General features: G+C 45.2%; 12 protein-coding genes and 1 non-coding gene across 13 annotated transcripts; 6 read left to right on the top strand and 7 right to left on the bottom strand.

Annotated features, from left to right (window-relative positions):
- Positions 1–12: 12 nt before the first annotated feature.
- Positions 13–2,172, bottom strand: PUMCH_004037 (uncharacterized protein; the record flags this gene model as incomplete). Its single annotated transcript, XM_063022988.1, has 1 exon — positions 13–2,172. One exon carries the CDS (start codon positions 2,170–2,172, stop codon positions 13–15), a length of 2,160 nt encoding a protein of 719 aa, XP_062879058.1.
- Positions 2,173–2,493: 321 nt separating this feature from the next.
- PUMCH_004036 (uncharacterized protein) lies at positions 2,494–4,224 on the bottom strand (the record flags this gene model as incomplete). The annotated part of the gene is made up of 1 exon (XM_063022987.1): positions 2,494–4,224. The coding sequence occupies one exon, from the start codon at positions 4,222–4,224 to the stop codon at positions 2,494–2,496; it is 1,731 nt and encodes a 576-aa protein (XP_062879057.1).
- Positions 4,225–4,688: 464 nt separating this feature from the next.
- On the bottom strand, positions 4,689–6,203 carry PUMCH_004035 (uncharacterized protein; the record flags this gene model as incomplete). The annotated part of the gene is made up of 1 exon (XM_063022986.1): positions 4,689–6,203. The coding sequence occupies one exon, from the start codon at positions 6,201–6,203 to the stop codon at positions 4,689–4,691; it is 1,515 nt and encodes a 504-aa protein (XP_062879056.1).
- A 322-nt stretch (positions 6,204–6,525) lies between these two features.
- On the bottom strand, positions 6,526–7,881 carry PUMCH_004034 (uncharacterized protein; the record flags this gene model as incomplete). Its single annotated transcript, XM_063022985.1, has 1 exon — positions 6,526–7,881. One exon carries the CDS (start codon positions 7,879–7,881, stop codon positions 6,526–6,528), a length of 1,356 nt encoding a protein of 451 aa, XP_062879055.1.
- Positions 7,882–9,859: 1,978 nt separating this feature from the next.
- Positions 9,860–11,500, bottom strand: PUMCH_004033 (uncharacterized protein; the record flags this gene model as incomplete). The annotated part of the gene is made up of 1 exon (XM_063022984.1): positions 9,860–11,500. The coding sequence occupies one exon, from the start codon at positions 11,498–11,500 to the stop codon at positions 9,860–9,862; it is 1,641 nt and encodes a 546-aa protein (XP_062879054.1).
- Positions 11,501–11,879: 379 nt separating this feature from the next.
- PUMCH_004032 lies at positions 11,880–11,961 on the top strand. Its single transcript has one exon. It is a non-coding gene; the product is annotated as a tRNA-Ser (tRNA).
- A 62-nt stretch (positions 11,962–12,023) lies between these two features.
- PUMCH_004031 (uncharacterized protein) lies at positions 12,024–13,115 on the top strand (the record flags this gene model as incomplete). Its single annotated transcript, XM_063022983.1, has 1 exon — positions 12,024–13,115. One exon carries the CDS (start codon positions 12,024–12,026, stop codon positions 13,113–13,115), a length of 1,092 nt encoding a protein of 363 aa, XP_062879053.1.
- Positions 13,116–14,152: 1,037 nt separating this feature from the next.
- On the bottom strand, positions 14,153–16,693 carry PUMCH_004030 (uncharacterized protein; the record flags this gene model as incomplete). Its single annotated transcript, XM_063022982.1, has 1 exon — positions 14,153–16,693. One exon carries the CDS (start codon positions 16,691–16,693, stop codon positions 14,153–14,155), a length of 2,541 nt encoding a protein of 846 aa, XP_062879052.1.
- An 884-nt stretch (positions 16,694–17,577) lies between these two features.
- Positions 17,578–19,212, top strand: PUMCH_004029 (uncharacterized protein; the record flags this gene model as incomplete). The annotated part of the gene is made up of 1 exon (XM_063022981.1): positions 17,578–19,212. One exon carries the CDS (start codon positions 17,578–17,580, stop codon positions 19,210–19,212), a length of 1,635 nt encoding a protein of 544 aa, XP_062879051.1.
- Positions 19,213–19,277: 65 nt separating this feature from the next.
- PUMCH_004028 (uncharacterized protein) lies at positions 19,278–20,465 on the bottom strand (the record flags this gene model as incomplete). The annotated part of the gene is made up of 1 exon (XM_063022980.1): positions 19,278–20,465. One exon carries the CDS (start codon positions 20,463–20,465, stop codon positions 19,278–19,280), a length of 1,188 nt encoding a protein of 395 aa, XP_062879050.1.
- Positions 20,466–21,753: 1,288 nt separating this feature from the next.
- On the top strand, positions 21,754–23,703 carry PUMCH_004027 (uncharacterized protein; the record flags this gene model as incomplete). The annotated part of the gene is made up of 1 exon (XM_063022979.1): positions 21,754–23,703. The coding sequence occupies one exon, from the start codon at positions 21,754–21,756 to the stop codon at positions 23,701–23,703; it is 1,950 nt and encodes a 649-aa protein (XP_062879049.1).
- Positions 23,704–24,077: 374 nt separating this feature from the next.
- PUMCH_004026 (uncharacterized protein) lies at positions 24,078–25,325 on the top strand (the record flags this gene model as incomplete). The annotated part of the gene is made up of 1 exon (XM_063022978.1): positions 24,078–25,325. One exon carries the CDS (start codon positions 24,078–24,080, stop codon positions 25,323–25,325), a length of 1,248 nt encoding a protein of 415 aa, XP_062879048.1.
- A 944-nt stretch (positions 25,326–26,269) lies between these two features.
- PUMCH_004025 (uncharacterized protein) lies at positions 26,270–26,953 on the top strand (the record flags this gene model as incomplete). Its single annotated transcript, XM_063022977.1, has 1 exon — positions 26,270–26,953. The coding sequence occupies one exon, from the start codon at positions 26,270–26,272 to the stop codon at positions 26,951–26,953; it is 684 nt and encodes a 227-aa protein (XP_062879047.1).
- Positions 26,954–27,874: the final 921 nt, after the last annotated feature.

Here is a 27,874-nt window from a genome sequence, read left to right as displayed (position 1 = left end):
AAAGAAACCCGACTAGTCAATCTTGATCTGAGCATAGATGGCTCTCACAAAGACCAAACTGGCCAAGAACCCTAGCGAGCCACACACCAAGAAGATCAAAGCAGCGATGATTGTCGAGTAGCCGGCAAACAAAATAACAGAGGTGAAGCCAGAGAGGGCCTCGTTTCTAAGGAAGAACATGGCGTGGAGGAACACGTAGAAAGCGCAGCCTCCACCCACGAACACAGCCTTCCAGTGCCACTTGTGGTTCTCACCGCACAAAGTGTAGTAGATTGCCAAGACAGAGACCAACGCGGTGGTGGCGATCATCAAAACAAAGCACAAGAACAAGAAACCAAACATGTAGAAGATCTTGTTGAACCAGAGCGAGGAATAGATGAAGTACAACTCAACAGCAATGGAGCCGAAGGGGAAGAGACCACACATGAGCGACACAGGAATGGTTCTGACGTACCACTTCTGAGGAGGGATTTGTCTTGGGATCTGGTTGGTTCTCACAGGAACAGACAACAAGGACTGCTTGGACTGGAAAATGGAGCCTGCAATAGCCAAAGGCAAAGAGACGGCGAACCAGATGAGAATGACGGTGATCATGGTTCCAAAAGGAAGAGCACCCGAGGAGTTCTTGGAGATCAAGAAGAAGTTCAAGAAGAGGAAAGCGCCGAAAATGACGCCTGGAACAAGCACTGGGGTCAAGAGCATGTTGAGCTTCCAGTTCTCACCACCAAAGAAACGGTACAAGTAGCCACTGATGTACGAGGAGATGAAACTGAAGAGAATGTAGAAGATGAACATGAAGGTGCTCAAGGCGCCTCTGTTGGAAGGAGACAACAAGCCAAACAAAGCGAACACAATGGTGATCAAGGCCATGCAGAAGAGCTGCACACCACTTCCGACCAAGACCGACAAGAGCATTCTGTTTGGAGGCGATCTGAACACATCACCGTTGACCAACTTCCAGCCGCTCTCGAACGCGACGTCGTCGTCCAAGTTGACCTCGTTGTACTTGGTGATGTCGTTCTTCAAGGTGCTGTACAAGATGTGGGACATGACTACACCCAACACCACTACAATCAAAGAAAAGTTGATCAAGGAGACCCACTGGATCTTGGGGTCGTACACGTGCAAGTACTTGTCCCAGCGGGTGGCCCACACGGTGGTGGACTCCTGGAACTCCACCGAGTAGGTGAAGAGCACCTCGTTGTCCTTCTCCTTGTCCAACGTGACCTCTTTCAAGTCGGGATTACACATGTCGTCGGTCTTGGCGTTCATGCCGGTTCTGTCGAGCGAGTGGGCCTCCACAACCACGCCCACCACTCTGTACACGTTGTCGGATCTCTTGTGGTACTCGATGTGGATCACGAAATGGTTGTACAAGTGCGGGTTGTTGTCGAGGTCAATTTTTCCAATGGGAAAGCCCGGGCTGTAGAACTCCAGCGAGGTCGATCTCTCCTTCACGTGGCGCGCAGCGGGCAAGCCGTCCACGATCCAATTGTAGGTGTAGCCCGCGCGGATGTTTCTGTTCACAAACGAGGCCTCCGCGCGCCGGTACTCCGACAGACACAACACCTCACACTTCTTATCCTCCAACATGTTGAGCACAAACGGCGAGTTGAAGATTCTGTCGCCAAAGATGATCGCACCCAACAGCTCCAGCTGCTTCTGCGGCCCGCCCTTGGGCTCGCAGAACTTGAACCGCGGATAGTAGTAGTCGTACGAAAAGATGGTTTTCGAGGCGTCGCCGCCGCTCTTGAACGACGCCATGTGGTGCATCGATGGGGTCAAGTGGTTGACGTACAACTCGATCTTGTCGCTTTTGCCGTAGTTGGTGGGCCCCACGCCGGGCAAGTAAAACGCTTGGGCCACGGCGGCGAGCGCCGACACGGCGGCCACGGAACTGAACGTCAACTGCATCGCTAGGGTGAGTTTTTCCGAAGAAAGAGTGGTTGGTGGAAGAAAGATACGCGAACCGGACAGATGAGGGTTGGCTGCAGGACCGCAGATAAGGCGACGAGGCGAGATGGCGATGGAGATGGCGATGCGTGCGTGCGTTGACGGTGTACTGGTGGGGTGTACTGGTGGCGGCAGATATCTACTATTTTGGATTTTCGCTGGTTTTGGCGTTTGGCTGATCGTTTTTTTTGTGTGTGGTTGTGGTGGTACACCTGTCATGTATCGGGCAGTCTTTGACAGTGAGAAATAGCCGCCGCGCGCCGAAGAAAACTTAAAAATTTTTAGTTTCGATTCCCACAGGCAGCACTTGTGGAGGTGTATTTATTGCTGTGAGTTTTCATGTTTTTGTCTTTGTGTCTTGTGGTGTTTTGCAATCCGTCTCTTCTACTCGTTAGTGATCTACAGTGGATCGCAGATCGGATCTTCTACCAATTCCAAATGCCAACAATTCTGTAGATACATTAATTTTACTCTAAATAGTGCACCGCCGCTATGACTCGCAAAAGTACCGCAACTGCGTCCCTTTTCTGTCGTGGCGCCTCACAGCTTCTGGCGCCGTCTTGTGCCATTCTTTCGAATCCATACTTGCACCTTTCGCCCGGCCTGCAACGCTATGCGACGATACACATCGGTCACTTCCTTGATCTCCTTCTTCCTCTGTTTGCACGCCTCGCGTGAGACAATGTAGTGTGGTGTGGTGGCCGATCGGTCGCAGTCGAGATGGAGCCGCACACATGCGCTGCAAATCTCTCCGTCCTGGGGACATGCCTTGTGTCTGATGCGGCACGTCCAGCACCCGTTGGGTTTGTTTGAGTATGTGTTTGATCCTGTTGCTTTGGACGCTTCGTTTGGCCCGCCTTTGTTCGCTCTATTTTCGATCCCACCAGAGGCCGCAGTAGCTTGCCTCATTTTTTTATCCTCCCAGGCTTGCTTTTTTCTAATCTTCCCTTTATTTGGGCCCTTTTTCCTGTTGTAGGTTCTCCGCTGCGGTTTCATACGACAAGTCAGCATCATCATGTATCGACTGACAGTGACTCTAGATTTAATCAGATCAAATTTGAGCTTAACAATAAACTTTCCATTTGTCGGTGATTCAGAATCACTATTGATGTCCTCACTTTCCCTGTCAGTAGCGGGATTAATTGCAGATTCTGCAATCGAACGACTCACCCTGCGAAAGCTCTGGTAACCCTGATGAGGTTTTAGAACAGATTTCCGTGCCGTTCGTTTTGCTGTGGTCGATGTTTGTTCGACAGACGATTCCGCTTTGAAAGTAAGCTGGCTTGGGCCCTCATGGCCGCAACGCAGGCTTCTAATACTGTCCAAGCTGATATCCAGCTCATCTGAAGACTGGGTTCTCAGCTCATCATCGTCAAATAGCCTGGCGCTCTCGGTTATTGGAAGAATTTTAGTCAATGTCGGCGTTGAAGTCTCTTGAAGATTCAAAATAGAACGCGAGGGTTCTCTTGGCGAAGCGGCAATTCTACCATATTGTTGAGGTCTCAGTCTCCAGCTGCCTTGTGATGCACAACTGGAATCCTTCCTGATAGATCTTGAATCGGAAACGTCAAACGGAAACGGCGATTTCTGTTCCAAAATTGAAGCATCCAAAATGTAGTTTGAGTTTAGCAGTCTCATGGAAATGAAATTCTGAGCATCATCTGGATCACCAATTTGTTTTTCTAACTTATGAAGACTGCCAACGCTAGGGCCCATGAAGTTTGGATTGCAAGTTGACGGCAAATTGACAGAAAAAAGAGGCGATGAATCATGTTTCACAAAGCTTTCTTCTTCCATTTCAACGCTGGGAATTGTGTAGCGCTGGTTCAGTGCTGTGCATAATTGCTGGGTGAACTTCCCTCTTGGCGAACCACAGAGAGAGGCAGCTAGCAAGGATGAATCACAGAATACCTTCTTGAAGTACCTCAGCTCCTTACCATTTTCAGTGAATAAACTTCCTAGGCCACAGTCAGGACCCTGAAGTTGTTCTCTGATCGGAGCTATTGAGCAGGCTTCGGAAAATCTATTTAAGGAGCTCTGTGGCTTTCTTGAATCTGCCCGGTCCATGCTGATATCCCGTAATCTATCCCAAATACTGGTGCGGTGACTCTCCTTGTGGTGGCTATTGGCTAGGTTGCCTGATATAGCGCCATGAACGGTAAATTCCGAAGCGCCATGACGGGGATCGAAGCCTTGGCCATAAGGAAATGGCCAACAAGTAGGAAAGTTATTTATGGCTTCGCAATCGCCTAACTTATTGGGGCTAGACATATCTCTCTGTTTTTCTATACTACACCTAGAACAGAAAGGAGCCAAATATCTTTAATTGGACGTAATTTGAGTGGCAAATTTTACTTTCTGTATTGAGTTTTAACTCAATTTATCGCAATCTTTGCCCTCCTGTCGTTAGTTTAAATATTACAATTTACAATTTGCAATCATTCCTATGTTTCACATACCTACTACAGAACGACAGTCACAAACGATTTAATGGCTACCCTTGATCTAATTGGATACTAGTGAATTTATAAATTAGTCAAAAAAAGAGATGGGAGAATAAGATTCAGCATGAGTGACTTAAATTAAGCTGCAAAATCTTAGCTGCAGGATAGATCCAATGGCTGCAAAACGCACTGATGTTCATTTCAGTACTGTCGTGAATAATATCAAATACACAAAATATTAAGTTGTAGTTTTTGTACTAGAATATATTTCCAATAAATAAGTTTTCGAGACTAAGTGTCTGGTGCTGGCTGCGCACTGACGTAGGAAAGAATCCAGTTCAAATCCGTGAGTAAGTAGCGGCAGGCCTCCGTCCAAGGACTATTAGATGAAAGACGTATGCTCCGCCCACCGATTGTTCCCTTTGTGGCGGAAATCACGTATGGAAATGCCAAACCCTCGTCCCGCTTGACCAAGTCTCTCTCAAAGAGACTCAATATATCCAAAAGCGCAAGCATCGACACATCGATGGAATTGTAATTAAATAACTTGCCCAAGGTAAACTCGTTGGATGAGTAAAGAGGTAGAACAGTTCCGGAACGGTTCGAAGAGGTTGTGCTAGCAGGTTCGTTAGCACTGTGGAGAGACAGCTCTGTCTGTTGGGCGGGCTCAGCACTTTCGTCAGTCTTGTGACCATACTTTACAATATAAGATTTCAGACCAAGCGACACGATCTTGTAAGAATCGAGCTGCACATCCAAGCGCAGCTTCAAAAAAGTAACAAGTCTTGCCACATGCCCCAAGGAAACGTTGAGCTCAGGCCAAGGAACACGGTATCCCAAGCGACAACCGTTGATGCGACCGAACCCGTCGCCCGCATCGAACAGAATATCGAATAGTCTGGTGTAAACATTGAAACTTCGCAAGCGATCCAACTGGTTGAGATGCTTTTTATAGAGCGCCTTGGCCTGTTCCAAGCGGGCCAGCTCAAGCTGAAGATTAGAAGTAAAGGTGTTTTTCATTTTGAACAATTCACTGAGCTCCGTTTCGTTTATCTCCTCGAGCTTACTATCTAGCTGGGATATCTGCTGCATGAGCTCTGAATGCTTGTCCTCAAGCAGCTCCAATTCCTGTAGTTTTTCTTCCTCCAACTTACGAAGTTCTTGGAGTTCTGCTTCGGCACCGCTTAATTTTGCATCTAAAGCTGCCTCAGAAGAGGTAGGAGCACTGGAACGGTCCTTGAGCTTCTTGAGAAACGACGCATATTGCTCCTTCTCGCGCTGACTATGGTCAAACTTGAGCTTGTAGTTTTCGGTCAAAAGCGCCGCACACTCCTTGCACATTGGATGGCTTACGTCTTGGTTTGTCAGAAGGATTCGGAACACTTGATTGAGCGATTTGACCTTGGAGAAGTCCGGCAATTGGTCGGAGCCATTTTCAACGGCATGTGCTTTCGCATGTCCGTTTGTCTCCCTATTTTCATCCTCCTGGTGCTCATTAGCACTGTTTCCTTCTTGCGCTTCTTCACTATCGGAAATGTACACGAACGAGCGATGCGAATCGTACGAATTTTCGGCATGAGAGCCCTGTGTGTTATCGCGTAGCTCTGCTTCCGTCGGATTCAGCGAAAGTGCTCGATTGTACCGCTCAAGTCTGTCTTTTGGTATAAACTTTGGAGCCGGTAAACCCGGCGTTGGAGGAGCTTTTGCAGCACGCGAAACAAGGAGGTGACGCTGCTGGTCTGAAAGGTTTCGAAGACTATCGTCCAAGTTTATCGGTGCCAGGCAATTCTGGCAGAAATAGCCCATCTTTGGTTTTGGTGGGGGTAGCAGACTGGCAGTATATGTAGGAATGGGTGCAAAACGGTGATTCCGTAGATAAGAAATGAAATACACTTGATATAATTTTATTTTATCTGGAGATTTGAAATTGACACTGTCGTTTTTGAGTATGGAAGCTTAAATTTTTGGAGGCAGCGGTATTGTTGGTATGGTGATACAAACATCATATGAATGTCTGACTGTACCAGATGAGTTAATATGATACGTGAAGAGGACGATGTGCTGGCCTAGATTCAATGAATTTTTTTGTGAGGAGATGATCATTCTTACTTCGCGTTTCAAGTTTTAATCAGGCGCTTCTTCCAACACCATCGCCTTCAGGTCTCCCATCAGGTCTCCCATCAGGACCTTTTAAATCAGTTTCTTTTTTCTTCCTCTCATATTCGTGCTTCTCCGTATCTTCGGGAGCAATCCATGTCAGAATTGCACTGGTATCCTTGGCAATGTAGTGTCCAGACACATTATCGAAGTCCGCCCAATGGAATGCACCGCAATCCTTGTTTTGGTAGATATTCTCGCAGGCCCAAAAGTATTGCCCTCGAATGGCTACATTTTTGTACGAGCGCCGAAGAATCATCGAGAGGTCACATCGGCACTTGGGCAGATTCTGAATGAAAAACGGAGGGTAGTGCCGTGCTGTAATACCAAACCTTAGCGACCCAGCGGTCTCATGTAGCGCTATAGCTTTGCTCATGGGACCGACACAATGCTGAAACTCCTCTTGACATCCGGGTTTCATAAGCAAGATACTATTGTGCGGGAGTGGAATGTGATACGTGGGCGCATTCTTGTTGTAAGTATTTCGTAGTCTAAACACCCTAGTGGTCCCGAGAGATAACAGCGCCACGTAGTTTAATGGTCCAATGTGCGAGAGACGATCTGAATGCCACGCCAAGTTGCTTTGTAGTTTCTCGTAGCAATTAACCAAGCAAAAATCACTCGTCCATCTAAATTTCTCTTCACTTTTCTCTGAGGATTCCTTGTTAGAGTCACTGCGTTTGTCTACGTTCCACTGCGGCTGTGGCTCATTGGGTATTATCTTTTTGTTCAACAACTCCTCCATGCACACACATGCTTTCTCCATGTTCTCTGTGTAGAGAGCAGGTTTGCTACGTTTCAATCCATTGTAGACCATCTGAGCGTATTCGGCCTCTGGCCGCGAGTACATCCCCAACAGATGACTCAGTTCACACCTATTGCCGAACAAGTAGAATTGATTGTATTTGTAAGCGTGTCGCTGCTCCATGAGTTCAGCAAGGAGAGGCTCGCTAACTTCTTTCGGAAGAAAATTGAGATGAAGAGATGCATATGGCGCCAAATGGTGTTCTACGTCTTGTGGTGTGTTAAGAGTAATCTTCTGTCTACCATTCTTCAGTGAAGTTTTGGAGGAGACTGAAGCTGGAGCTTGTAATTTTCGAGCTTTGGCCACTCCTAGACTTCCTTGTGTCAAAGCAGCTCGCTTTTTCGGCACTTCTCCGCTTATTAAGCCCTTCACTGCGTCAAAATCGGAATCACAGCTCAGAAGGAGATCCGTGAGGGCAATTTCCAGAAATTGCGGATAGTAGAGCCGTAGAAGAGCGACTTTTTCCTTAAAGAGGGAGTCGTGGGCGGTCCCCAGATCGTTGTTTTGCGGTTTTTGGCTCATCAGCACACCAAACCTTCGCTTTGACTCCACAAAATGTATTCAGTTCAACTGTTATAGTGCTGAGACAAACCACTCACCCCTTCAATCTTACGAAGTTGTTCATTTACTTGAAAGAAATGGTTAAAGTGAAGGTGGCAATCAAAAGATAGATAGATATAGAGGAGGAGAAAAATGGCAAAATCTTTTATAAAATCAGATATTGGATTTTGAGTTTGTTTCTTTGAGTTGAGACGTATTTACTGTTTTCTACACTGCTATTTTCGATTATGTATTGTTAGGGTTCTTTCTGTTGTATTTTTAAAACGGATAGTGAACAGTGACTTTTTGGATCAAAGTACGTTTGGGAAATTTCAAAATATCTAGTATATTTTAAAAGAAGAACTTAAAGTATTAAAATGAGTTTTGCTCTTATTTTAGGCTTTGCTAGCGAGTGGCTTTCTATTTGCTCAAGGAAGACTGGCAGTGGAGTTGATTTCGGCGCAGAAAAACACGTTCATCTATTTGGAGTCTTGGTGGTGAGACTCTAGTCTCCAAAATCGTCCCAGATTGACCTCTACAGTCTCCATCTGAATAGCACAATCGCCTTCTGGCTTGTGTTTCTCAACTACCTATACATTCTTCAGCCATCAATTGTCTGTACTGAAAAAAATCTTCTACGTTTTATTTTCATGACTTGAGCAGTTTCTTCCAATGATAGATTTTCGAGAAAACCAAGACTACGAGGTACTAGTTTCAGTGGGTACTGATGCATCCTCAGTAATCCGATCTAGCTCATTAAATACAAATACGTGAACAACACCACATACTGAGACATCAGATTTTCTCTTCTCTATTAATTTTTGAATAGATACTCCATCATATGATAGGCCCAAATCAACTAATACAAGCTTACCTGTTCAGGGTCAATGGGTGCTATCTCCACTCTCCAAGATAAGTTAGCACCGAGAAGACCGAGAAAGATAATAAAGGGCGGCCAAGAGCGGCAAAGGGTAAAACAAATCACAGACATTGCTTCATAACCGCTATACTTCCCTAGGACATCAATATCACTCTCCACTGTTCACACCCCTCCCCAAATCGTGGAAACCACGGATAAAAATCGAGAATAAAAAAGTTAGGCTTTTCCAAGCCAAATCATGGGATTTCTGCCATATTTTCAGAAAAGTGAAACATACGGCGGTCATCATCTCCGCTGCGTTCGGGGAAATATTCGAAAAAGGTACCGGACTGCACACAGTGCTGCTTTCTATAGATCATTCCAAAAAATCACAGACATTCCTTCCCTTTAAGTGTTTTTCGCTTCTTATATCACCTGTTTCGCCCCGTGTATGGGATCATAACTCTTTCGCTTCAGACGCTCAATTCAGATTGGTCAGGCCATTTGTACAGCCGATTAACCAGGATATAATTCACCGGAAACCTACACCTTCCGACCGAAACAGAACTTTTCTACCCAAACGCAAACGCTTTCACTAGCATTTACATCGGTGCCACATTCGAACTTCAAAGTTTTCATTCATATTCTCAAATTCGTCGCAAAGACCTCAATCAATCATGAATACCAGTTCACGCTCATCGATAGCATCTTCTCCAAAACAGCTCGTGCAGTCGCCCTCTGCGGAAGATATCCGTGAGGAGCCCAAGCCGGTTCTGATGGACATGAACCGTTCGTTGGCTGAGAGAGAAACAATTGCAACCTTCAGAGACGAGGAGAGTGGATATCAACGAGAGAACAACGAGTGTACAGAATTCTGCATGGATTGTTTTGTCTGTTTTGGTGCCTGTGACGCCTGCTGCCCACTGAGTGGAGAGGGCTTCTTGAGTAGTCTCGCAGCTTTCTGCGGTGGTATCTGTGTGGGTATCAGAAAATGTTGAACGTTTGGAAAACGTCCCATTGTAGCATGGGAGCTATGGTCTTTTTGTATTGTTTTCTCTTTCTCTCGGTTGTTTTTATTTTATAGATGGTAACAAATATTCCCTAAAGGTTGTAAATCTTGTACATGAGCCAGAGGTAGAACCAACTAAAGCATGCAAATGAGAATGTGGTGTTGGCAATAACCCAAAGGTCTGGAAAGCGCGAAGGTGGGAGTATGTTGTGCTCGACTAGGTGATAGATCGGGATGACGAGGTATGATGACACAATGACTAATTTGCTCAACAAGTTGCTGCCAGAGGGCCACAACATATTGCTTTTTGTACTCAAAGTGAAGCCGCCCATTAGCCAGTTGATCATGAGAAACATCGAATAGTACTGCAAAGAGAGGCCGTCTTTTTTGAGGAGTGGGAAAAGACTGAAGATGCTCACATTGTTGATCCATTGAACGTGAGCAATAGTGCTGCGATCAGTGGTGAGAAGAAGAAATAATGTAGGCACCAATGGGACCAATACAGTCTTCTCATGGACCTGGAACAGGAACAAGTAGAACGCCCAAGCTGTAGCGCTGAACCCATAGATGACATAGTCTGGATTATGAGACTGTCTTCTGATACTCTTCCAAAAAATCATAACACACGGAGGAGTGAATGCGCCGATCGTGCACACCAAAGACATGAGTTTGAGCTGCTCATGGGTGAATTTTTGGCTGTATTTCACCACTAGGTTTGTGGAGCACCAGAAGTTGGCCACCTTATCTTCGAAAAGTCCCCTTTCGAAAGGAAACATTCGGATAAGAATTTGCTTGATTAAAGATACCGCTTCGGAGCCGTTGGAGGCAGCAAGCAAGAAAGGAAACACCATTATTATCGTAGTGACAATCACTGTCAATCCCACAACGACAAGTCTTCCGAAGCTAAACGACAAGATCGTGGCACCCAAAGTTTTCTTCGGCGTAAAAAGACGCGCCAAAATGTAAACAAAGATGAATGGACTATAGTAGAGCGCCATCTGTTTAAAGAGAATAGAGCTCATGAACCACACCGAGGCTAGCATAAGATTACCCTTGATGAGATCGCCCACAGAAAGCAAGAACAACCCCAACATCACGGAGTTATACTGGAAATGGCCATGATCTATGAGAACGAGCGCAGGCAGATACAAAATGAGGGCAATCACTATGATATGGTTCATTCGGGTCAAGTTCTTCTTCTGCGTACCCAATTGATGCAACAAGCCCATCACTGCAGGCACAAAGAATACAAGCTGACTGATAATACTACTCATACGCATAAACGTCTTAATTTGCGGATTCTCGATACCTCTGGAGACATCCAATGCAAACCACCTAGGGTCAATAAAGTTGCCCACCACACCGAAAAGCCACAGATGGAATGCCGTCAATGGAGGGTAGTCCAACCCCCAGTATTGGAGATCATAGAAATACCACTGATTGATCGGAAGATGCGTTGTAATCTCCATCCAATGGCGTTGTGCCTCAAAGTCGCCATTGATGGGTTTCTGGCCCATTCCCGAGTACAGACCCAAACCGACGGCGCTCCACAACACCACAGCACTCAAAATGGTCACGTACCGGGCCACCCACTGGTCTTGTGCCCGTCTAAAGCCACATAATAGATTGTAGAGTGGGGTTGAATTATATGGGTTTAAGGGGGGAGAAGCGGCCCCTTTTATAGATGGGGAAGGTTGGGAGCCCTGTTTCTTCTTGGCTGCAGACTTAGCCATTCTTTATGCTACGAATTGAAGAGAATGTGGGGTGGTTTTGTGTTTGACGAAAGGTAAATATGAGTGTATACAGTGTATACAGAGGACACCTTGAAATACTGTAAGAATATGATGAGATTGAAGAATATAACAGAAAGAATTATCGTTTTGGATTTTGTTATATCAATTTATATAAAAGAAGTCATTTTTGATTCTTCCATTTGGTTGAAACGAGGGTGTTTTTTTGAATCTATAATTTGTAGCACTTTTACTAGTCAATGAAGATAAATACTCTCAATAAAAATAATGAAGTCTTGGGCCTAAAACAATACACCCACAAAAAAAAATAAAATTGGATCTATAGAATATATCTAACTCCCTCTTTAAAAATTTCATAAGAGGCAACTTGTCCGAGTGGTTAAGGAGAAAGATTAGAAATCTTTTGGGCTTTGCCCGCGCAGGTTCGAGTCCTGCAGTTGTCGTTATTTTTTCACCCCACCATTTGTTGTATTTACCCCAGTTTCTACTTTTTTGAACCCCCAGAATGCTGCAATTGACTCCAATTGAGCTAGAATCGCTTCTCATCGAATCATATGCGAAAATTTCCGCCAAAAATGCCGCAAAACTGGCCCAGTTGCCCCTCCTAAACCAAAACTCACAGATCATTGCTTCTGCCCTATCTAACCACAAACATTTGCAGTTCTACGACGATCCAACAGCAGTTGAGATTGCCCTCGATACAATTGACTTGCCGAAAATATACTCGGGCGTTGACGAAAGAGAGAAAAGCAACGATGGACTAGGATACGAGGACCATTTGGTGTTGGAAACACTTAGATACTTCAAAGAAGACTTTTTTCGGTGGATCAACAAACCAGAATGTCCCAATTGCCGTTCTGATGGCGATAATATGGAATCCTTAGGTGCCGGTAGACCTACCACGCCAGGACCACATCTTATTGGTGTAATTGAGCAATATAGATGTCGAGATTGTTCGCGTGAGGTCTCGTTTCCTCGAATGAACAATCCAGTGTCGCTTTTAGAGACACGCCGCGGTCGCTGTGGAGAGTGGGTCAACTGCTTCATGCTTGTGCTTAAAGCTGTCTTGGGCACAGACCTGAAATTGCGCTACATATGGAATTACGAGGATCATGTTTGGTGCGAGTACTATAGTAGGGCGCTCCAGAAGTGGATCCATCTAGATCCATGTGAGAACTCATGGAACGAGCCCTCTCTATATTGCAATAATTGGGGTAAGAAAATGAGTTGGGTCATTGGCGTGGGCGATGATCTCATTGTGGATTTATCCTCGAAGTACGTGACTAGTCCAGAGAAGTGTATTGCAAAGAGTCTGGTGGCAGATGAACGCCAGATCAAGAATGCGCTTCGAAGAATTAATGCCAAATTGGCGCACAAGCTATGGACAGAAATCAAAAGCGACTCTAAATCCGAATCGGAATGTTTGAAGCGATTTTATGATACATACTTACTTCGCAATGGCAGAGAGCAGGCTCTGTTGAGGAGTGCGACGGCGACAAAGGATGCTGGTGCTAGTGCAACCGATGCAGCTGTAAAGGGACGGCAGAGCGGCTCCTCTGAATGGACTGCTTCTCGGGGTGAAGATGGATCTTCGTAGACAATGCATCATTAAGCCGGTAGCACGCGACGCTGTACTGGATAATATCAGACATGAGATCAGAATTTGAATGACTGTTTATTTCTAAACTCCTGCCTTTTTGGGCTTTTCCATATGTGTTCAAGGGACCTCTTCCCATCACATTTCAAGCTCCCATTTACCACCATCCAGAGGAATGTTTCACCACCATCCACAGGGATGCTTCTCCACCATCCAGAGCAATGCAAAGAATTTTCAATAGTTCCTAGTTACATGAAAGTCCACCATTTCCTCGATTTTTCAAGTTTCTTGTATTATTATTACTCATTATCCTATACATACCTATATTCCAAAATGCTATGGTGTCAGTACACCCCAAAATTAATCCCAATTGCACGCCAAAGTAAACCTCCTCAGCATCATGTCTGCGTGCCTTTCGACTGCCGAAACAATTTGAGCCCTATCCACAGAAGAAGCGCCCACCACCACACAGCCACATAAACACACCACATGCTGACCACTAGACTGTCCAAAGACTCGCAAAAGCCTACAAGCCACTGATATAGCCCCATAGTATCCTCTGACAACGCCAAAGGCTCGATGATCCAGCGCCAGCACTTGAATATCGAGTTTATGGTGACCAGGAACAAAATCCACGTCACTGCTAGAATCAGATATCCATAGAGGGCCAAATTTGACAGTGGATGACATTCCTTGTTGTTTCCATAGGACAGGTCGTGGCCGTACTCATCGGAGGTTATGATGAGTGGAATTGGTTCTAGATCCATAATGTGGTAGTAGTATTAGGTGGTACATATAGTGACTGGCTGCAAAACCGGGGTTTGAGTTGAAATTCTATGATTTACAATCGATAAATAGAGAAATAATATGTAAGTGGAAAATGAACTATGATTCTTGATTTAGTGATCTTGGTTTGGTTTGCAAATTCACTTGGCCCGTTCTTGTCTATATCTTTATATTCCATACATCCATCCGAAAAAACGTAGTATCGGTACTAGAACACAACTATTTGGCACTGCTCATCAGTGCTCATGCTTCTACTCATTAATGCTCTCCTTGGCACCACTAAGCATGTTGGGCGCCATCTCTTGTAACCACGACAACTCGATCTGAGAACAGTTTCTTCCATACGCCTTCATCGTGTACACATACTCAATATACATGACAGCATCAAGCCCCGACTTTCCGAAAAGATTCGATGACGGATGGATGCTGATGAGTTGACCTGTCGCGCATGTACGGAACGAACGGTCGGGCATACCGATGGCAGTGTTGGAAGCGTATCCCTTCAAAAAGGACTTGAGTATCTGCTCAATATTAAGCAGATGCAGCAATTCCTTGAAGTCATCTTCATCATCATCGTCTTCAATGTCGCTTCTGCCTAGCTGGGCTTTGAGGTTCTTCAACTGCAGCGACCTCTCTTGATCAGAGATGGACGTGTCTTGTTTCACCGTGGCAGTGAGATATTCTGTGAGTTGATGCCTGACTTTGAGCACGTTCTTGAAGCCCTTGAAACTGAAAAATAGATCCTTGCACCACATCTTCAATTCGGCAGTGTTCTTGGAGTCATACATTTTCTTGAAGAAATCAAAGTACTCCTTCAAAGCAATCAAGTCTCCCAGCTTGGTACCAAGGGGGCAGTATTGCCTCCTTTTGAAGTTTATTTCATCACGAAGCTCGCCATTTCCTCCAACGTTCAAAATGAGGTTGTCTACCGAGAGACAAGAAATTATGTCTATAACCTCACGGACTACACCTCTATTGAACCCTTCAATGAGCACAGCCGAGAGGGCTGGAGGCAAGGGCATGATAGCCATTTTGTAACCCAACGGAGTGACCTTTCCTTGCCCGTCAAGGGCACCTAAAGTGTACAAGGTTCCAAGAGCGCTTATGATACTGTCACGACCGGGATGCTCGAGCCATGTCCAATTCAAGAGGTCATCCACGCCCATTTTCTTCAAGGTGAGAACCGGAAGAATGACATCATTTCGAAGAATCTCGGACTCTTGCTGCTTTGGAAGCTTGTTGAGGAAGAGTTTCTCCGAGTATAGACGGAACACTTTTCCAGCGCTTTCTCTACCTGCTCTACCTGCTCTTTGCTTGGCTGAGGCCTGGGATATTGGTGTTGTGAGCAAAGTGGAAAGACCCAACTGATGTTTCCAGACCTTGACTTTTCTCAAGCCCGAATCAATGACGTATTTGACTCCACTCACAGTAATAGATGTCTCAGCAATATTAGTGGCGAGAATCACTTTTCTCTTACGGCCTGAAAGCTTTTCAAAGATTTTCAGTTGTTTTCCTGGAGACAATGCAGCATAGAGCGGTAGGGCAACAATCATGGGTGCTTCTTTCGGAAGCTCCGGCGCTAGAGTGGTAAGAATGTTGACACAGTTGTCGATCTCTTCTTGACCGGGGAGGAAACACAAAAGATCACCTTCCTGCTCAGACATGTTTACTTGCACCACTGCTCGGATCATAGTATCCACAATATCTTCAGAGGATGTTCCCAAATAGTGACGCGATACAGGGTACATCTTACCCTCCACGAACAAAATAGGAGCATGGTCAAAGAACTTGCTGAAGAGCTCAGCATTCAATGTAGCAGACATGACGACAATCTTGAGATCCGTTCTCTTTTTGGATAGTATTATTTGCTTCAAGAAACCCAATATAAGATCTGTCAAGACGGTACGCTCGTGCGCCTCATCAATGACAATGGTGGTATATTTGGACAAGGTAGCATCGAGCATCAATTCACGAATAAGCATACCATCGGTAAGGTAGTTGACTTTGGTGGAGGGAGAAGTCACATTGGAGAACCGCACTTGGTAACCAATCTCCTGACCTAGAACACAGCCGTACTCTTCGCTGACTCTGGCAGCCAAAGAGGCAGCAGCAACTCGACGAGGCTGTGTGACAGCAATTCTTTTCTTGTTGAGCGGCATGAGGAACTGTGGGATTTGGGTGGACTTACCCGAACCAGTTTCTCCGATTATCACCGTCACCTGGTTTCGCGTGACATAGTCTACGATTTTGTCTTTGTGAAGGTAGATCGGAAGAGATTGACGAGACTCTAGCAACCGCTGGGCCTGTTCTCGGAGAGATGCACGCGATGTCTTGTTTCCCACATTAAACAGCGACCCACCATAATCATCGTCATCGTCGTCGTCGTTATCGCTTTCATAGAAAGTCTTCTTTACATGCTTTTTGCGTTTCTCAACCTTCTGAACCAGCGGCTTTTCAAGTACCAAGGTCTCCTTGGCTGTCGATTTCTGTGCCTGATCTTGGATCAATTCCGGCGTTTGTGGCTCTGCCGAAGTCGACAGATCTTTGGAAACAGCCAGATCTGCTACTATACGTGATGGTTCCACGTCCAAATCATTGGCTTCTGATTTACCGTCTTCAGGAAGCTTCAGTAGCTCATCGTCATCACCAAACTTGAGCTTTTTGTTCGTTCTGTTGACCCGTACATCCGATGCTTGGGGCTGAATTTCTTCAGTCTTTCCCTTTTTCAGTCTCTTTCTCTTTCTTTTCTTCTGATCCTGCCCATTTGCATGGTTTTGGATGAGTTCAGACATGATGGGTATTGGTATAGGCGATGAGCATCGCGGATCTAAAGATGGCCACGATAGGAAATGCGGGGTAGAGCTTATAAAATTTGGAGAATTTCATTATGACTATTCTATGAATTTTTTCTCGGACTTTGGTGTGTATGGCCTCGAGATCTTGGGTCTTCTTTGGTTCGAGATAAAGGTTGCCTTGGTATGAAGGGCAAAGAGTTTTGAGTTCAAAAGAACTGGAATACTTTGTGGAAAATAGAATCAAATTGTAGTGGACAATTGTTTTGTTCTTTAATTTTGAATTGTGTTGGATTCAGTTCTAAGTATCGAAGCTCTCTATTCCCCAAGATGACTCAACAATTCTACCGTACAAATTCATAGATATCTAAACTTGAGGATTCTCGGACATATCCTTCTCTATTTTTAGATAAAGGGAAGCGATAGTCTAGGCCACTTATCTGGAAGGAACTTGCAAATTGGCTTGGGCGACAGACACTTGTCATGGAGTGTAGGGAACACAGTTCATAAAAATGGGGCAAATCTATTTTTCTACTGGTAAATCCCACCTTTGCTAGGTCTTAAGATGCATTGAATTGATTAATTCTCTGTCAGCGGTGAAAACAAGGCTTGAAGCCTGAGCATAAAGAAGCAAAACAAAAATAATAAACAAGTTTTATATTTCGCTGGCATTTACAAATAAACTGAGAATCTTATAAGAATGAAAGAGAATCGACACCTTTTCAGTTACTCTCAAATACACAAGCAGCTCTGCAAATAAAAGGATTCAGGGCACAGTCATTGAAAGAGATTCGTTGAGATAAAATGAGCTTGTATTTCAATCACGTTTTTTGAAAGAAATAAACTCCGCTTTTATGAACTGTCGCCAAATCTAATCTGCATACATGTACCCCGGAAATTCACCTTCCAACTACATCAACCTCCATAACTTACCACTTATAATGCTTCGGCTTGCCGGATTGAGAACAGTATCGGCAAGAGCTCGTACGTTGAGAGCAGCTCTGCTTTTGCGCCGCTACTCGGATGTTCCTACAGCCGAAATTCCACCAGAAACCATATCTATCGTACCAACCGTCTCTCTGCTCACAGACGATGCTGGGCTATTCAAGAATGAGTATGCGGGCTCTTTGATAACTCATCTTCAAAGCAGAAATCTCATAGAGTCGCTCACGAGCGACAATTTGTTCGAATTGACCGAGGAAGGTCAACCCAAACTAAACGTGTACTGTGGCGCTGATCCAACGGCAAAATCGTTGCATTTGGGCAACTTGCTTCCTCTTATGGTGGCTCTACATTTTGCCTTACGTGGCCATGGCGTTGTGGGCCTTGTAGGTGGTGCAACTGGTGCCATAGGAGACCCTAGTGGAAGAACCACAGAGAGATCGCAGATGGAACAAATTGAGAGGGAGAACAACGTGGCTAGAATCAGAGGCCAAATTGAGGGCTTTTTCAAGAACGGTTTTGAGTACGCCAAGTCGAGAAATGTGCCGGGCGCAAGTGACACGGCACTTCTACAGCAGAACGTGAAATCTGTCAACAACGCCGACTGGTGGCAGTCCGTGAAGTTCCTTGACTTTTTGGCTTCTTTTGGTCTGCTCATCCGTGTGTCTCAGATGTTAGCTCGTGACTCCATTCTGTCTCGTTTGGATTCTCAACAGGGTATTGGCTACAACGAGTTCTCCTATCAGATTCTCCAAGCTTACGATTTCTGGCACCTCATGAAAGAGCACAGTGTTAATGTTCAAGTTGGTGGCAATGACCAATGGGGTAACATCACCGCTGGAATTGACCTTATTTCCAGAGCTCAGAAGAAGTACGGTGGATTGGGCAATAAAAAGAGTGAACTCCCTGCTTTCGGTGTGACTGTACCCTTGTTGACGACCCCCAAGGGTGAAAAATTCGGTAAGTCTGCCGGAAATGCTGTGTTCATTAGCAAAACCATGACTTCTCCATACCAGCTTTACCAGTTTTTCATCAACACAGAGGACGAAATGGTGGCCAAGCTCTTGAAAATGTTTACCCTTCTTCCTCTGGAGTCCATTGATGGTCACATCCTTCCAAAACACGAAGATGATCCGGGTCTTAGAATTGCCCAACGTGTTTTGGCAAGAGAAGTTGTAGACTTGGTCCATGGACCAGGTGTGGGCGACGAGATGGCATACATCACGAGTTTCTTGTTCCCCACTCCTGACCAACCTTTTGATGATGACTTAACTGCCGACAAGCTCATCCTGAAGTTCAAGAATTCAGGTATTTTGCAGCAAGTCAGCTTGTCGTCTTTCAAAAACCCAGACGATTTGAAGCTTAGCACTCTTCTTGCTACAATCTTGGGTAAATCTAAGAGTGAAACAAAAAACACTATTCGCGCCGGAGGCGTATATCTCGGTTTGAACCGCGACCAACTTTTGGACCAGGATGATGTCGTACTTTTCGACAAGGAGAACCACTTGGTTGACGGAAAGTTGCTTCTTGTTAGAGTTGGAAAGCAGAATTACTCAGTGGTGGAAATTACAGAGTGAATGTCGCACAATGTACATAGAAATTAATTACTCAACTAGATTGCACACTAAGCAGCTCTATAAAACTATTTTTTCTCCTCCAGAAGGACACTCTCCACAGCAGCAATGACCTTGGAGAACACGTTTTTGTTGGCGGCAATGACACCTTGGGAGTCGAGGAGACGGCCTTTGCCGAAGTCCAAGGCTGTACCCAGAACATCACCTACTTGACCACCACTCTCATACAACAAGATGTTACCGGCAGCATGGTCCCAGATTTTCTCTCTGTATTTGTCGTTGATGGGCAAACGCAAGTAGATATCAGCCAGGCCCTTGGCCAAAACACAGTATTTGACTTGGGAGTCCAAGTTAATTGTTTGGCCAGCCACAGTCTCCTCGGAAAAGCCCAACTGGGTCTTAATAAGGCTCTGAGTCGAGTGCGACGAGTGTCCCTTTTCCACACCCTCCACAACCTTCAATTCAGCAGGATCAGTAGTGCTTGACATATGGATCTTTTCCTGACGCTCCAAAGGAACAAACTCCTCGTTCTCGAATAATGGAGTATAGTAAGCGCCCAAACCCTTGATAGCAGAGTAGAGGCCACCGACTACACCGGATTGGTTCTCATTAGATTGGATATTCTCAGCCAAGTTGGGACATCCAATTACACCCAAAACAACCTTTCCATCCTCTACCAATGCCAAACAAACAGCGAACTGGTCACCGCGCAAGAAGCCCTTGGTACCGTCAATTGGATCCAATGCCCAAAAGCGGCCCTTTGATCCACCTTCATAGTTTCCAAAGTCTATACTGTCATACACTGCATTCACCAGATCGAGAGTCCCAAGCACATCAGAAGAAGAAGATGTTTGTGCCTGCACATCCGCAATGATTTGCATGATTCTTCCAGTCAACTGCTGGGCCTCCTCCGTCTCTTCCTTCAACGATTCCGAATCTTCCTCTCCAACAATGTTATCTGTCGGAAAGTTGAGTTTGATGGCATGATTGATGATAGCCTGTGCTGCATAGTCACCAACGGTGACCGGCGACTTGTCGTTTTTGATTTGCGTTCCCGATTTGGACGTTTCTGCGATCGAGTCGCTTAGTTTTTTCGTAAGAACCGAGGCTCTTTTGACGGCCAATGTGGCTACCTCCAATTCTCTGGCGTACGGGTGGGACATGACTTTCAGGACGGGTCTCGTGACGAAAGTGCGGATCAAGCTTGCGAGAAAAATGGTGAAGATGACGGAAAATAGTAGTTTTCTGGAGATCATGGAGTCACTTCACGTGATAAGCGATAAGATCTGGTGTAAATTGATAGAGAAATTAGAGAGGAGGGTGAGTTTGGCAATTGTTTTGGTTTTTTACTGAGTGTTCCCAACTGGTATTTTTGTTTTTGTGATTTTTTTTTAATCTTTTATTTGTGATTGCTTTTGGTTGTGGTTCTTTCTTTTCTGATTCATCGACCTGGAGATGAGGCCATTATTCGTGATTTCTTGGATCAATCGATAAAATTTTTAAAGTTTTTGGGAATCTTCGACCTCTTTGTGCCGATAATTTCTTTTTGAAGCTTTCCAGCTTGCAGCTCACTCTCTTTTGAGACAAGCATAATTGTAGAAGTATCGAGTCTAAAGCAAATAAATAGAGTTTGAAAATTTCATTTTGATATTTTGGATGTTCAGCTCATAAAAATACATACTTCGTCTGTATTTGGTAGTGGTAAAGTCTCGGGCAGGATGTCGTTCTACCTGGTAGTTATATGAATTGAAATGCAATTTTGGCTAGTTTGATCTCTTAGCGGCAATAGTTTGTTTGCCTCTGTGGAATTTGATTCTGTTTCTAGATTTTGTTCTCTCAGCCTGGCGAATTTGATGCACCATTTGTTACATCAACCCATGGCCAGTGGTCAAAATGTGGCCGAAGAGTAAAGCCACATACATATTCATTCAGAATTTCAACATTCCGTAACAATGCTTTTAATGCTGGAATCAATTCATTTACGATCTCGATTCTAATCCCCTGGAATTATCCACTTTTGCTGACCTGACACTAAATCACGCCTTGCAGTCGCAAGCTGCCCAATCAGATGAAATCGATAAGTGCAATAATTCAAGTTTCCTGCTAACGTTTCAATTTAACAGAGCTTATCTCGGTTGGAGTGGTTTCTACGTATGAACAGAACCGAACCAGACCAATTGCTGCAAGCAGAACAAAAAACAACAAGAAAAGTAACAACAACAACAAAAACAAGAGACAAAAAATCTTTGAGATTAAGTTTATCGCACCGACTTTTTCTAATTGTTTTCCGGAAGTGTATCTTCTGCACTAAACCCTGAAGACTACACCTCTTTTGAACAACTACCAACGCACCAAAGCAAAAAAAAATGCCTCAAAAAAGCAATTCCAAAACACATAAATAGACTCAATTCCCCTCATCAAAAAACCCCACTTCCACCCCAAAACTATGCACCACTTCTTCCATCATTTAACCCCATTTGCAGCCACGTCCAACCCATCTATTACACTACACACAACCACTACTGATCTCATCTAATATCACCAATGTCCGACCAAAACGGGTCCCTGAGACCAACGGCCAAGCGGCTGCCGTCCATTCTCGTCACAGACCTGCGACTGAACAACATAAAAGGGACTCGGGCGCCTTTTGCGGGCCAAAACTTCCGCAAACAGCAGCAACAGCAGCAGCTTCAACAACTCCAACAACTGCAACAGAGAAACAGCGCCTCGTCCACCAATGGCAATGGAAGTCCTCTGGCACAGTCTCGCTCGCCTCGCTCGTCCACACAGGGTTTGCACCGCCGTTTCGCTGCTCGTGCTAACAAATATACAGATATCTCTGTTGATAAGCTTCTCAGTTATCTGAGTGATATACCGTCTGGGCAGAGCCGGTTCCCGATTCTGCCACCGACGAATCCGTACTCGCCTCCGCAGCGGAGCATGCTGCCTGCGGATGGGGTGCCGACGTTGGAGCAGGATGCTCGCCGGAAGAATATCCGGAGCATTCCTAAGTTATCCCAGAATTTGCCCACACGGACGTCGAAAACGTCTCAGAGACTTGTACTCATTCCTGACCATTACACTGGTCCGCAATTGCCCCGTGTAGATATGCTGCAAGCAGCGCTGGATCTGCGGAACGCCGATCTTCAGTTCCAGCTCCAACGTAGTCGGGCCGAGTTGATGCCCAAGGAAATGCGCGCCAAGGAGTTTAGTAGGGTAACCGCATACTACATTTGTGAAGAGTTCAAGTTACCGGTTCTCATGGACTTCTTGACCAAAGTGCACAACGTGAAACCTCGTCTATACGACGAGGCTTTGTATGTCCCTTACACTTTACCCTTACTTCCTGGATCAGATGGATTTCGAGTCAAATCTAACGATACTGCCAAGTCGTTGGTCAATAAGCAGCTCGTCGAAAAAATGATCAATAAAAGTGAGCTTGCGGACCACTTGTATGAATACTACTCCGGAGTTGAGACGCCAGAAGATGCTAACAACTATTCCATGGATCCCGAAAATGGAGCTGCTGAGAATAGTGGTCCGTTTGATCCCTCAGAGCCCCAATTTTTCGCACCTCCAATGGATGAATCAATCAGTGAAAGTAGTAGCTCCCTGAGCCATTCTGACACAGCTAGCACTCACGAACTTGAAGGTACTAGCACCGTCAAAGAGAGTCGCACCCATGAACAGAAACCTCTGCATTCTTCCTCTACTTCTAAGGATCAGCTGAAGGGCCAACTGGAGGACCCATCGGAGCTTCTAAAACACCATGCCGAGATGTTTGTCTTACAGTACGGTATCGTTGTTTTCTGGAACCTTTCAGAAACGCATGAGAAGAATATTTTGGCAGATTTAGCATTTGCTTCCGAGCTCCCAGAACCCTTCATCACCAACGCAATTAGCGAACAAGACATCGAAACTGAAGAGTTTCATTTTGAGTACGATTCACAAATTCATCGTCCAAGAATATACAACGACATGATCACCCTAAGAAGTGGTGATCACTTGATCAAAATGACAATGTCTTACGCGATCGCTCAACTGACAAAGTTATGCTTGTTCGAGAGCAGAATGGTGCACAGTTTGCAACTGATCTCCAAGCTTCCCAAGAAATTGGCTTTGACTGGCCGACTAGGTCTCAAGAGACAACAACTTTTGAAGAAGTCCGGTAAATTGTTCAAACTCCGTGTTGACGTTAATCTCTCGAGCTCTATTCTAGATACTCCTGCCTTTTTCTGGTATATTGAGCCTGCATTGCATCCCTTGTATAATGCGGTCCGTGAATATCTAGAGATGGAAGAGCGAGTACAGGTTCTAAATGATAGGTGTAAGGTCTTCTTAGAGTTTCTGAACATCATCAGTGACAGTATCAACGAATCGAGCACCAAGAGAATCACCATGATGATCATCGTCATTATGCTTTTGAGTCTTGGAGTCAGTGTTTTCGAGTTTTTCCTTGGCATCCTTACACTGCCGCTGAGTACTGGTATTTAGCGGTAGTTCTTGCATAAGTCGTGGTGGTTTAACATCAACCAGCCATGGCATTTGAATAGTAGTAATTACTATGAATCTTTTATTTTGAGGTTCTCTCAAGATTTCTTCCTTTACTGGAATCTGTAGATGAAATCAATCCTAGAATCATAGAAGAAAACTTCCCTATTCTTGTTCGACACAAAACAATCAGGTAAACTTCATGCAAAATTTATTTTCTTCTTAAAATTGCAAAGAATTTCTGTTTTATTGTTAGAAGCCCACTTCCCTCTTCTAACTGCCTCTGTTTTGCTAACAATCTGCTTACATAACTGTATGTAAACACCGTCAAAACATACAATAATCTCCGCGAAGAGTAACGATACAACACTAGCTTTATGACACTACCGTCTAGATATGCCCGTGAAGGCCTTTCGCTGAAGGATCAGCACCGCACAATCACATCGGGGAAACACACTCAAACGTCCTCGTACAGACTTCGGGTGACAGAGAAAAAAGAAACTCAAGTTGATGCAGCTGACGGAAATGAAATACAAGAAATTGAAATGGATGAAGTCCATGAAATGGACGAGCCGCTAGCATTTACCGAACCAGAAACAATACACACTCATGACGAATCAGAATTCAACAATATGGAATTAGATACGTCAATGCTACGGTCGGAGACAGTGAATTTACGGGGAAATATGTCATACTTGGTTATCGACACTAATTTCATCTTAGCGCACCTTTCTTTGTTAAACGACTTAAAGGACATTGGTGGAATGTATCTGCTAGTGATTATCATACCAAATGAGGTAATTCGTGAGCTTGACGGTCTCAAGAATTCTACTAGAACTGAAAATGGTCATTCCGTTGGGAAATCGGCCAGAAAGGCTAATGATTGGATCTACTACTGTTTAGCGGAGGGAATTGACACTGTCCGCGGCCAAGCGCCAAAGGAGAGACTTAATAAGTTGGCTAGTGGTGATGATGCTATTCTAGATTGCTGTGTTTTCTTGCAACAGCACTGTCCGATGACACTACAGGTCCTTATGTCTGATGACAAAAACTTGTGCATGAAGGCACTTCTGTCCAAGATTTTGACCATTTCATATCGAGAACGTATGAGCGCACGAGACATCGCAGAAAAAATATACTCCGAAAATGTCAATAAGTACGGAGAATTGTCCGGGCAAACGCTAGTAAGAGAGGTGGAGGTCCCGGTTTTGCCCAACGTGGATCTGCCAGAAACAATTATTGAAAAAGTTTACCATGAGATCGAAATAATTGTAGTTTCTATTGTGAAACGTGCGATTTCGGAAGAGTATGGTGCAGATCTTGACATCCTTGTAGGCTATAGCGAGGAGCAAATTGTTTCGCTTCAAGCTGCAGAACAGGCCATGATCCGATTTTGGCTCCCAGTGTTCAGTAACTTTCTTCCTAGAACGATAGGATCCAAAAACATGCGCAACCACCTGGAACCTACGATGTACTCGGAACCTACCAATATGAAGGAGCTTGCCGAGTTTGTTGAATTGTGGACCTCGATCTTGCATCTGCTCTACAAGGCGTTAATGACAGAGGATCAACTAAAGTCTTTAGAGCTACTTGTAGAACGATGGACTACCCTCGCACATTCATAGTTGCATGCACGCTAGCGTCTTCCGATGCGTCCGATACGACGTCTGCGAGGAGATGAACCATCCAGTCTCGCAGGAGACGAAGAGGTTTGTTTTGTTGGTGACGAGGGCAAGTTGGCTGGTGTTCCCGGCGAAGAGTCCTCTCGTTTTATTCTTTTGGGCCGCGGTATGTCGCCAAAATCTTCTAGTTTTGGCCGTTTGTGTGCAATTGCACCAATTTGCATTGGGTCACGTATCCCCTCGATCATAGTAGGCTCCTTTTTAATCGGGCTCAGGTCTGGGACACCGAGACGCCCCGCTGCCGTTTGACGCATCAGTTTCGCAAAAAAGTCCATGGGCGACTCCTGGTCAGAAACGTCATCTTGTTCGTAGTCAGTAAGACACTGTTCCGAGAAAGATTCTTTGGAAAACGTCTGGAGGTGTAGTGCGTCTTCCGGATGCTGGCGGCGATACTTATCCATGAGTTCCGAGCCATTGACAGTTTTATAATTTTCCTCCAAATATAGAGCATACTTCTGTTGAATCTTGATGATTTTGTACAACTTGCGTGTCTGAAACAGTAGATATTTCTGATTTGATATGTTCACCTCACAGAGCGCTTTGAAGAACTGGCTTCTGGTCTGTTCATCACATGGCGCTAACAAAAACGTCCACTGCAAAGAGTCCAAGAGACTCACCTGAAAATTTAAAGCAGCACTCGTCTCGCGAATTTCCGGCTCGCAGCCAGAAAGAGAGTCTGCCTCAAAAATAGCTACGATTTGCGAAACCAAGTATCGCAATTTCTCCCCATCAAAGTCCGCAATATTAGCCTCCAGCGCCTGCGCGCGCACCGTCTCCACACTAGGAACATGCTGCCACACAGACTCCCAATCGGAAACATATAACACGAACAATTCGTCCACTCGAGCAAACCCACACAAGTATTTCTTCCCATTGCCCCGCACCAAATGCCAGCGAGCAGTCAAAAGCCAGTCCATATTGGCGACACCAAATTACTCGCCCAGCGAATTCTCACACTCGCAAACAAAAGCGAAAACACAAGAGTGGTGATAGCAGTCGCTGGAGTTCCTGGCGCCGGAAAGTCCACAATGGTCACCAGAGTGGTGGATGAGTTGGCGGCAGTGGGAGTGGGCGCGAAACTGTTGCCGCAGGACGGGTACCACTATTCGCGCGCCCAGCTCGCCCGATTTGCGGACCCAGCAGAGGCGGTGAGAAGACGGGGTGCACCATTTACGTTTGATTCACAAAGCTTTGTAGAAACAGTAGAAAAATTAAAAGGGGTGGGTTTGAATGGCTCTGTTTGGGCTCCGCTGTTCGACCATAGCATTAAAGATCCAGTCGAAAATGATATCTGCATTGGTCCAGAAATCAAGGTGGTATTCGTGGAGGGAAATTATGTGGGCTTGGAGGAGGCTCCGTGGGACCGGGTCCATGGCGCCAGCGACGAGTATTGGTTTGTGGATACCTCGCCAGAGTTGGTGCGTGAACGGCTCATCGCGCGCCATTTGGCCCTGGGGGTAGCTGCCACTGCGGAAGAGGCTGCAGAGCGGTGTGATGGGCTGGATGGCGACAATGCAGAGTATATTCGGGCACATCTGCGGGTTCCGGATGTGGTGGTGGATCTTGGGTGAGTATTGGTGAAAGTAGATGAAAGTCGGTAAAGATCACTACAACTTTGAAAGTCAATTGGTGATATGGCCAAGTGGATATGCTACGAATGTACTTCAAGAATGAACGGATTGAATTGTTTTCTTTCTTTGCCCTTTCGTTTTTTTTTTTTTAACTGGTCCTTTCATGAAAGTACTATTACACTTCTTGTAGTTAAGTGGGCCCAATTGATACCTAGGGGAAGCGGACCACCACTACATTGGATAAAATGATTTTAGGAATTGGTTTTCTGAGAATTACGCACATTTTTCTTTGTGTTTTCATGAATTTCGCTAAAGATCCTGAGACCGTTTCAATGGAGTAATTTACTCACCATACTCAACCTATACGAAACCGAACCAGCCGCCATAGTGTATTCTCAAGGAATTTTCATCTCGCTCAGGAGTACCATCGTGTAATAGCCAATCATCCCAAATCAATATGTCACAGATACGATAGGACCAAAAACGGTCAATGTCCGTGGTGGCATGAGAATTCTCAGCATGCAGAAATTTGCAGCCAACCATGCATCTAGCCAACCACACCAATAACGAAAGCAGAAAGGAAATTTAATTGAATGAAGGCAAAAAGAAAAGATAACCAGCGTCTTCGAAAAATTACAGCAACTCATCGTCCTATGTTCCACACGCATCTCAATAGTGCTGTCTACAGTAGCTGTCTCCATTCTCTACCCTCTAAACGCTCGTTTACTCGTAAAACACCCAATCCCATTTATCGCATTATTCTCCACGCCAACAGAATATGCACCAAGATCTCCCCACTATTCCCAACGGCCCCCAGTAATTAGGGTGAGGCTACCCACTAACAGTTGCAAATCGTCCCACTTCTACTGCCTGCAGGAGGCCTGGGTCGACTGAATCTGAACGGAAACGATGAACATAAAT

This window comes from Australozyma saopauloensis, chromosome 5 (genome assembly GCF_035610405.1).
Source record: "Australozyma saopauloensis chromosome 5, complete sequence".
Taxonomy (NCBI): domain Eukaryota; kingdom Fungi; phylum Ascomycota; class Pichiomycetes; order Serinales; family Metschnikowiaceae; genus Australozyma; species Australozyma saopauloensis.
This window is presented reverse-complemented; position numbering and strand designations above follow the sequence as displayed.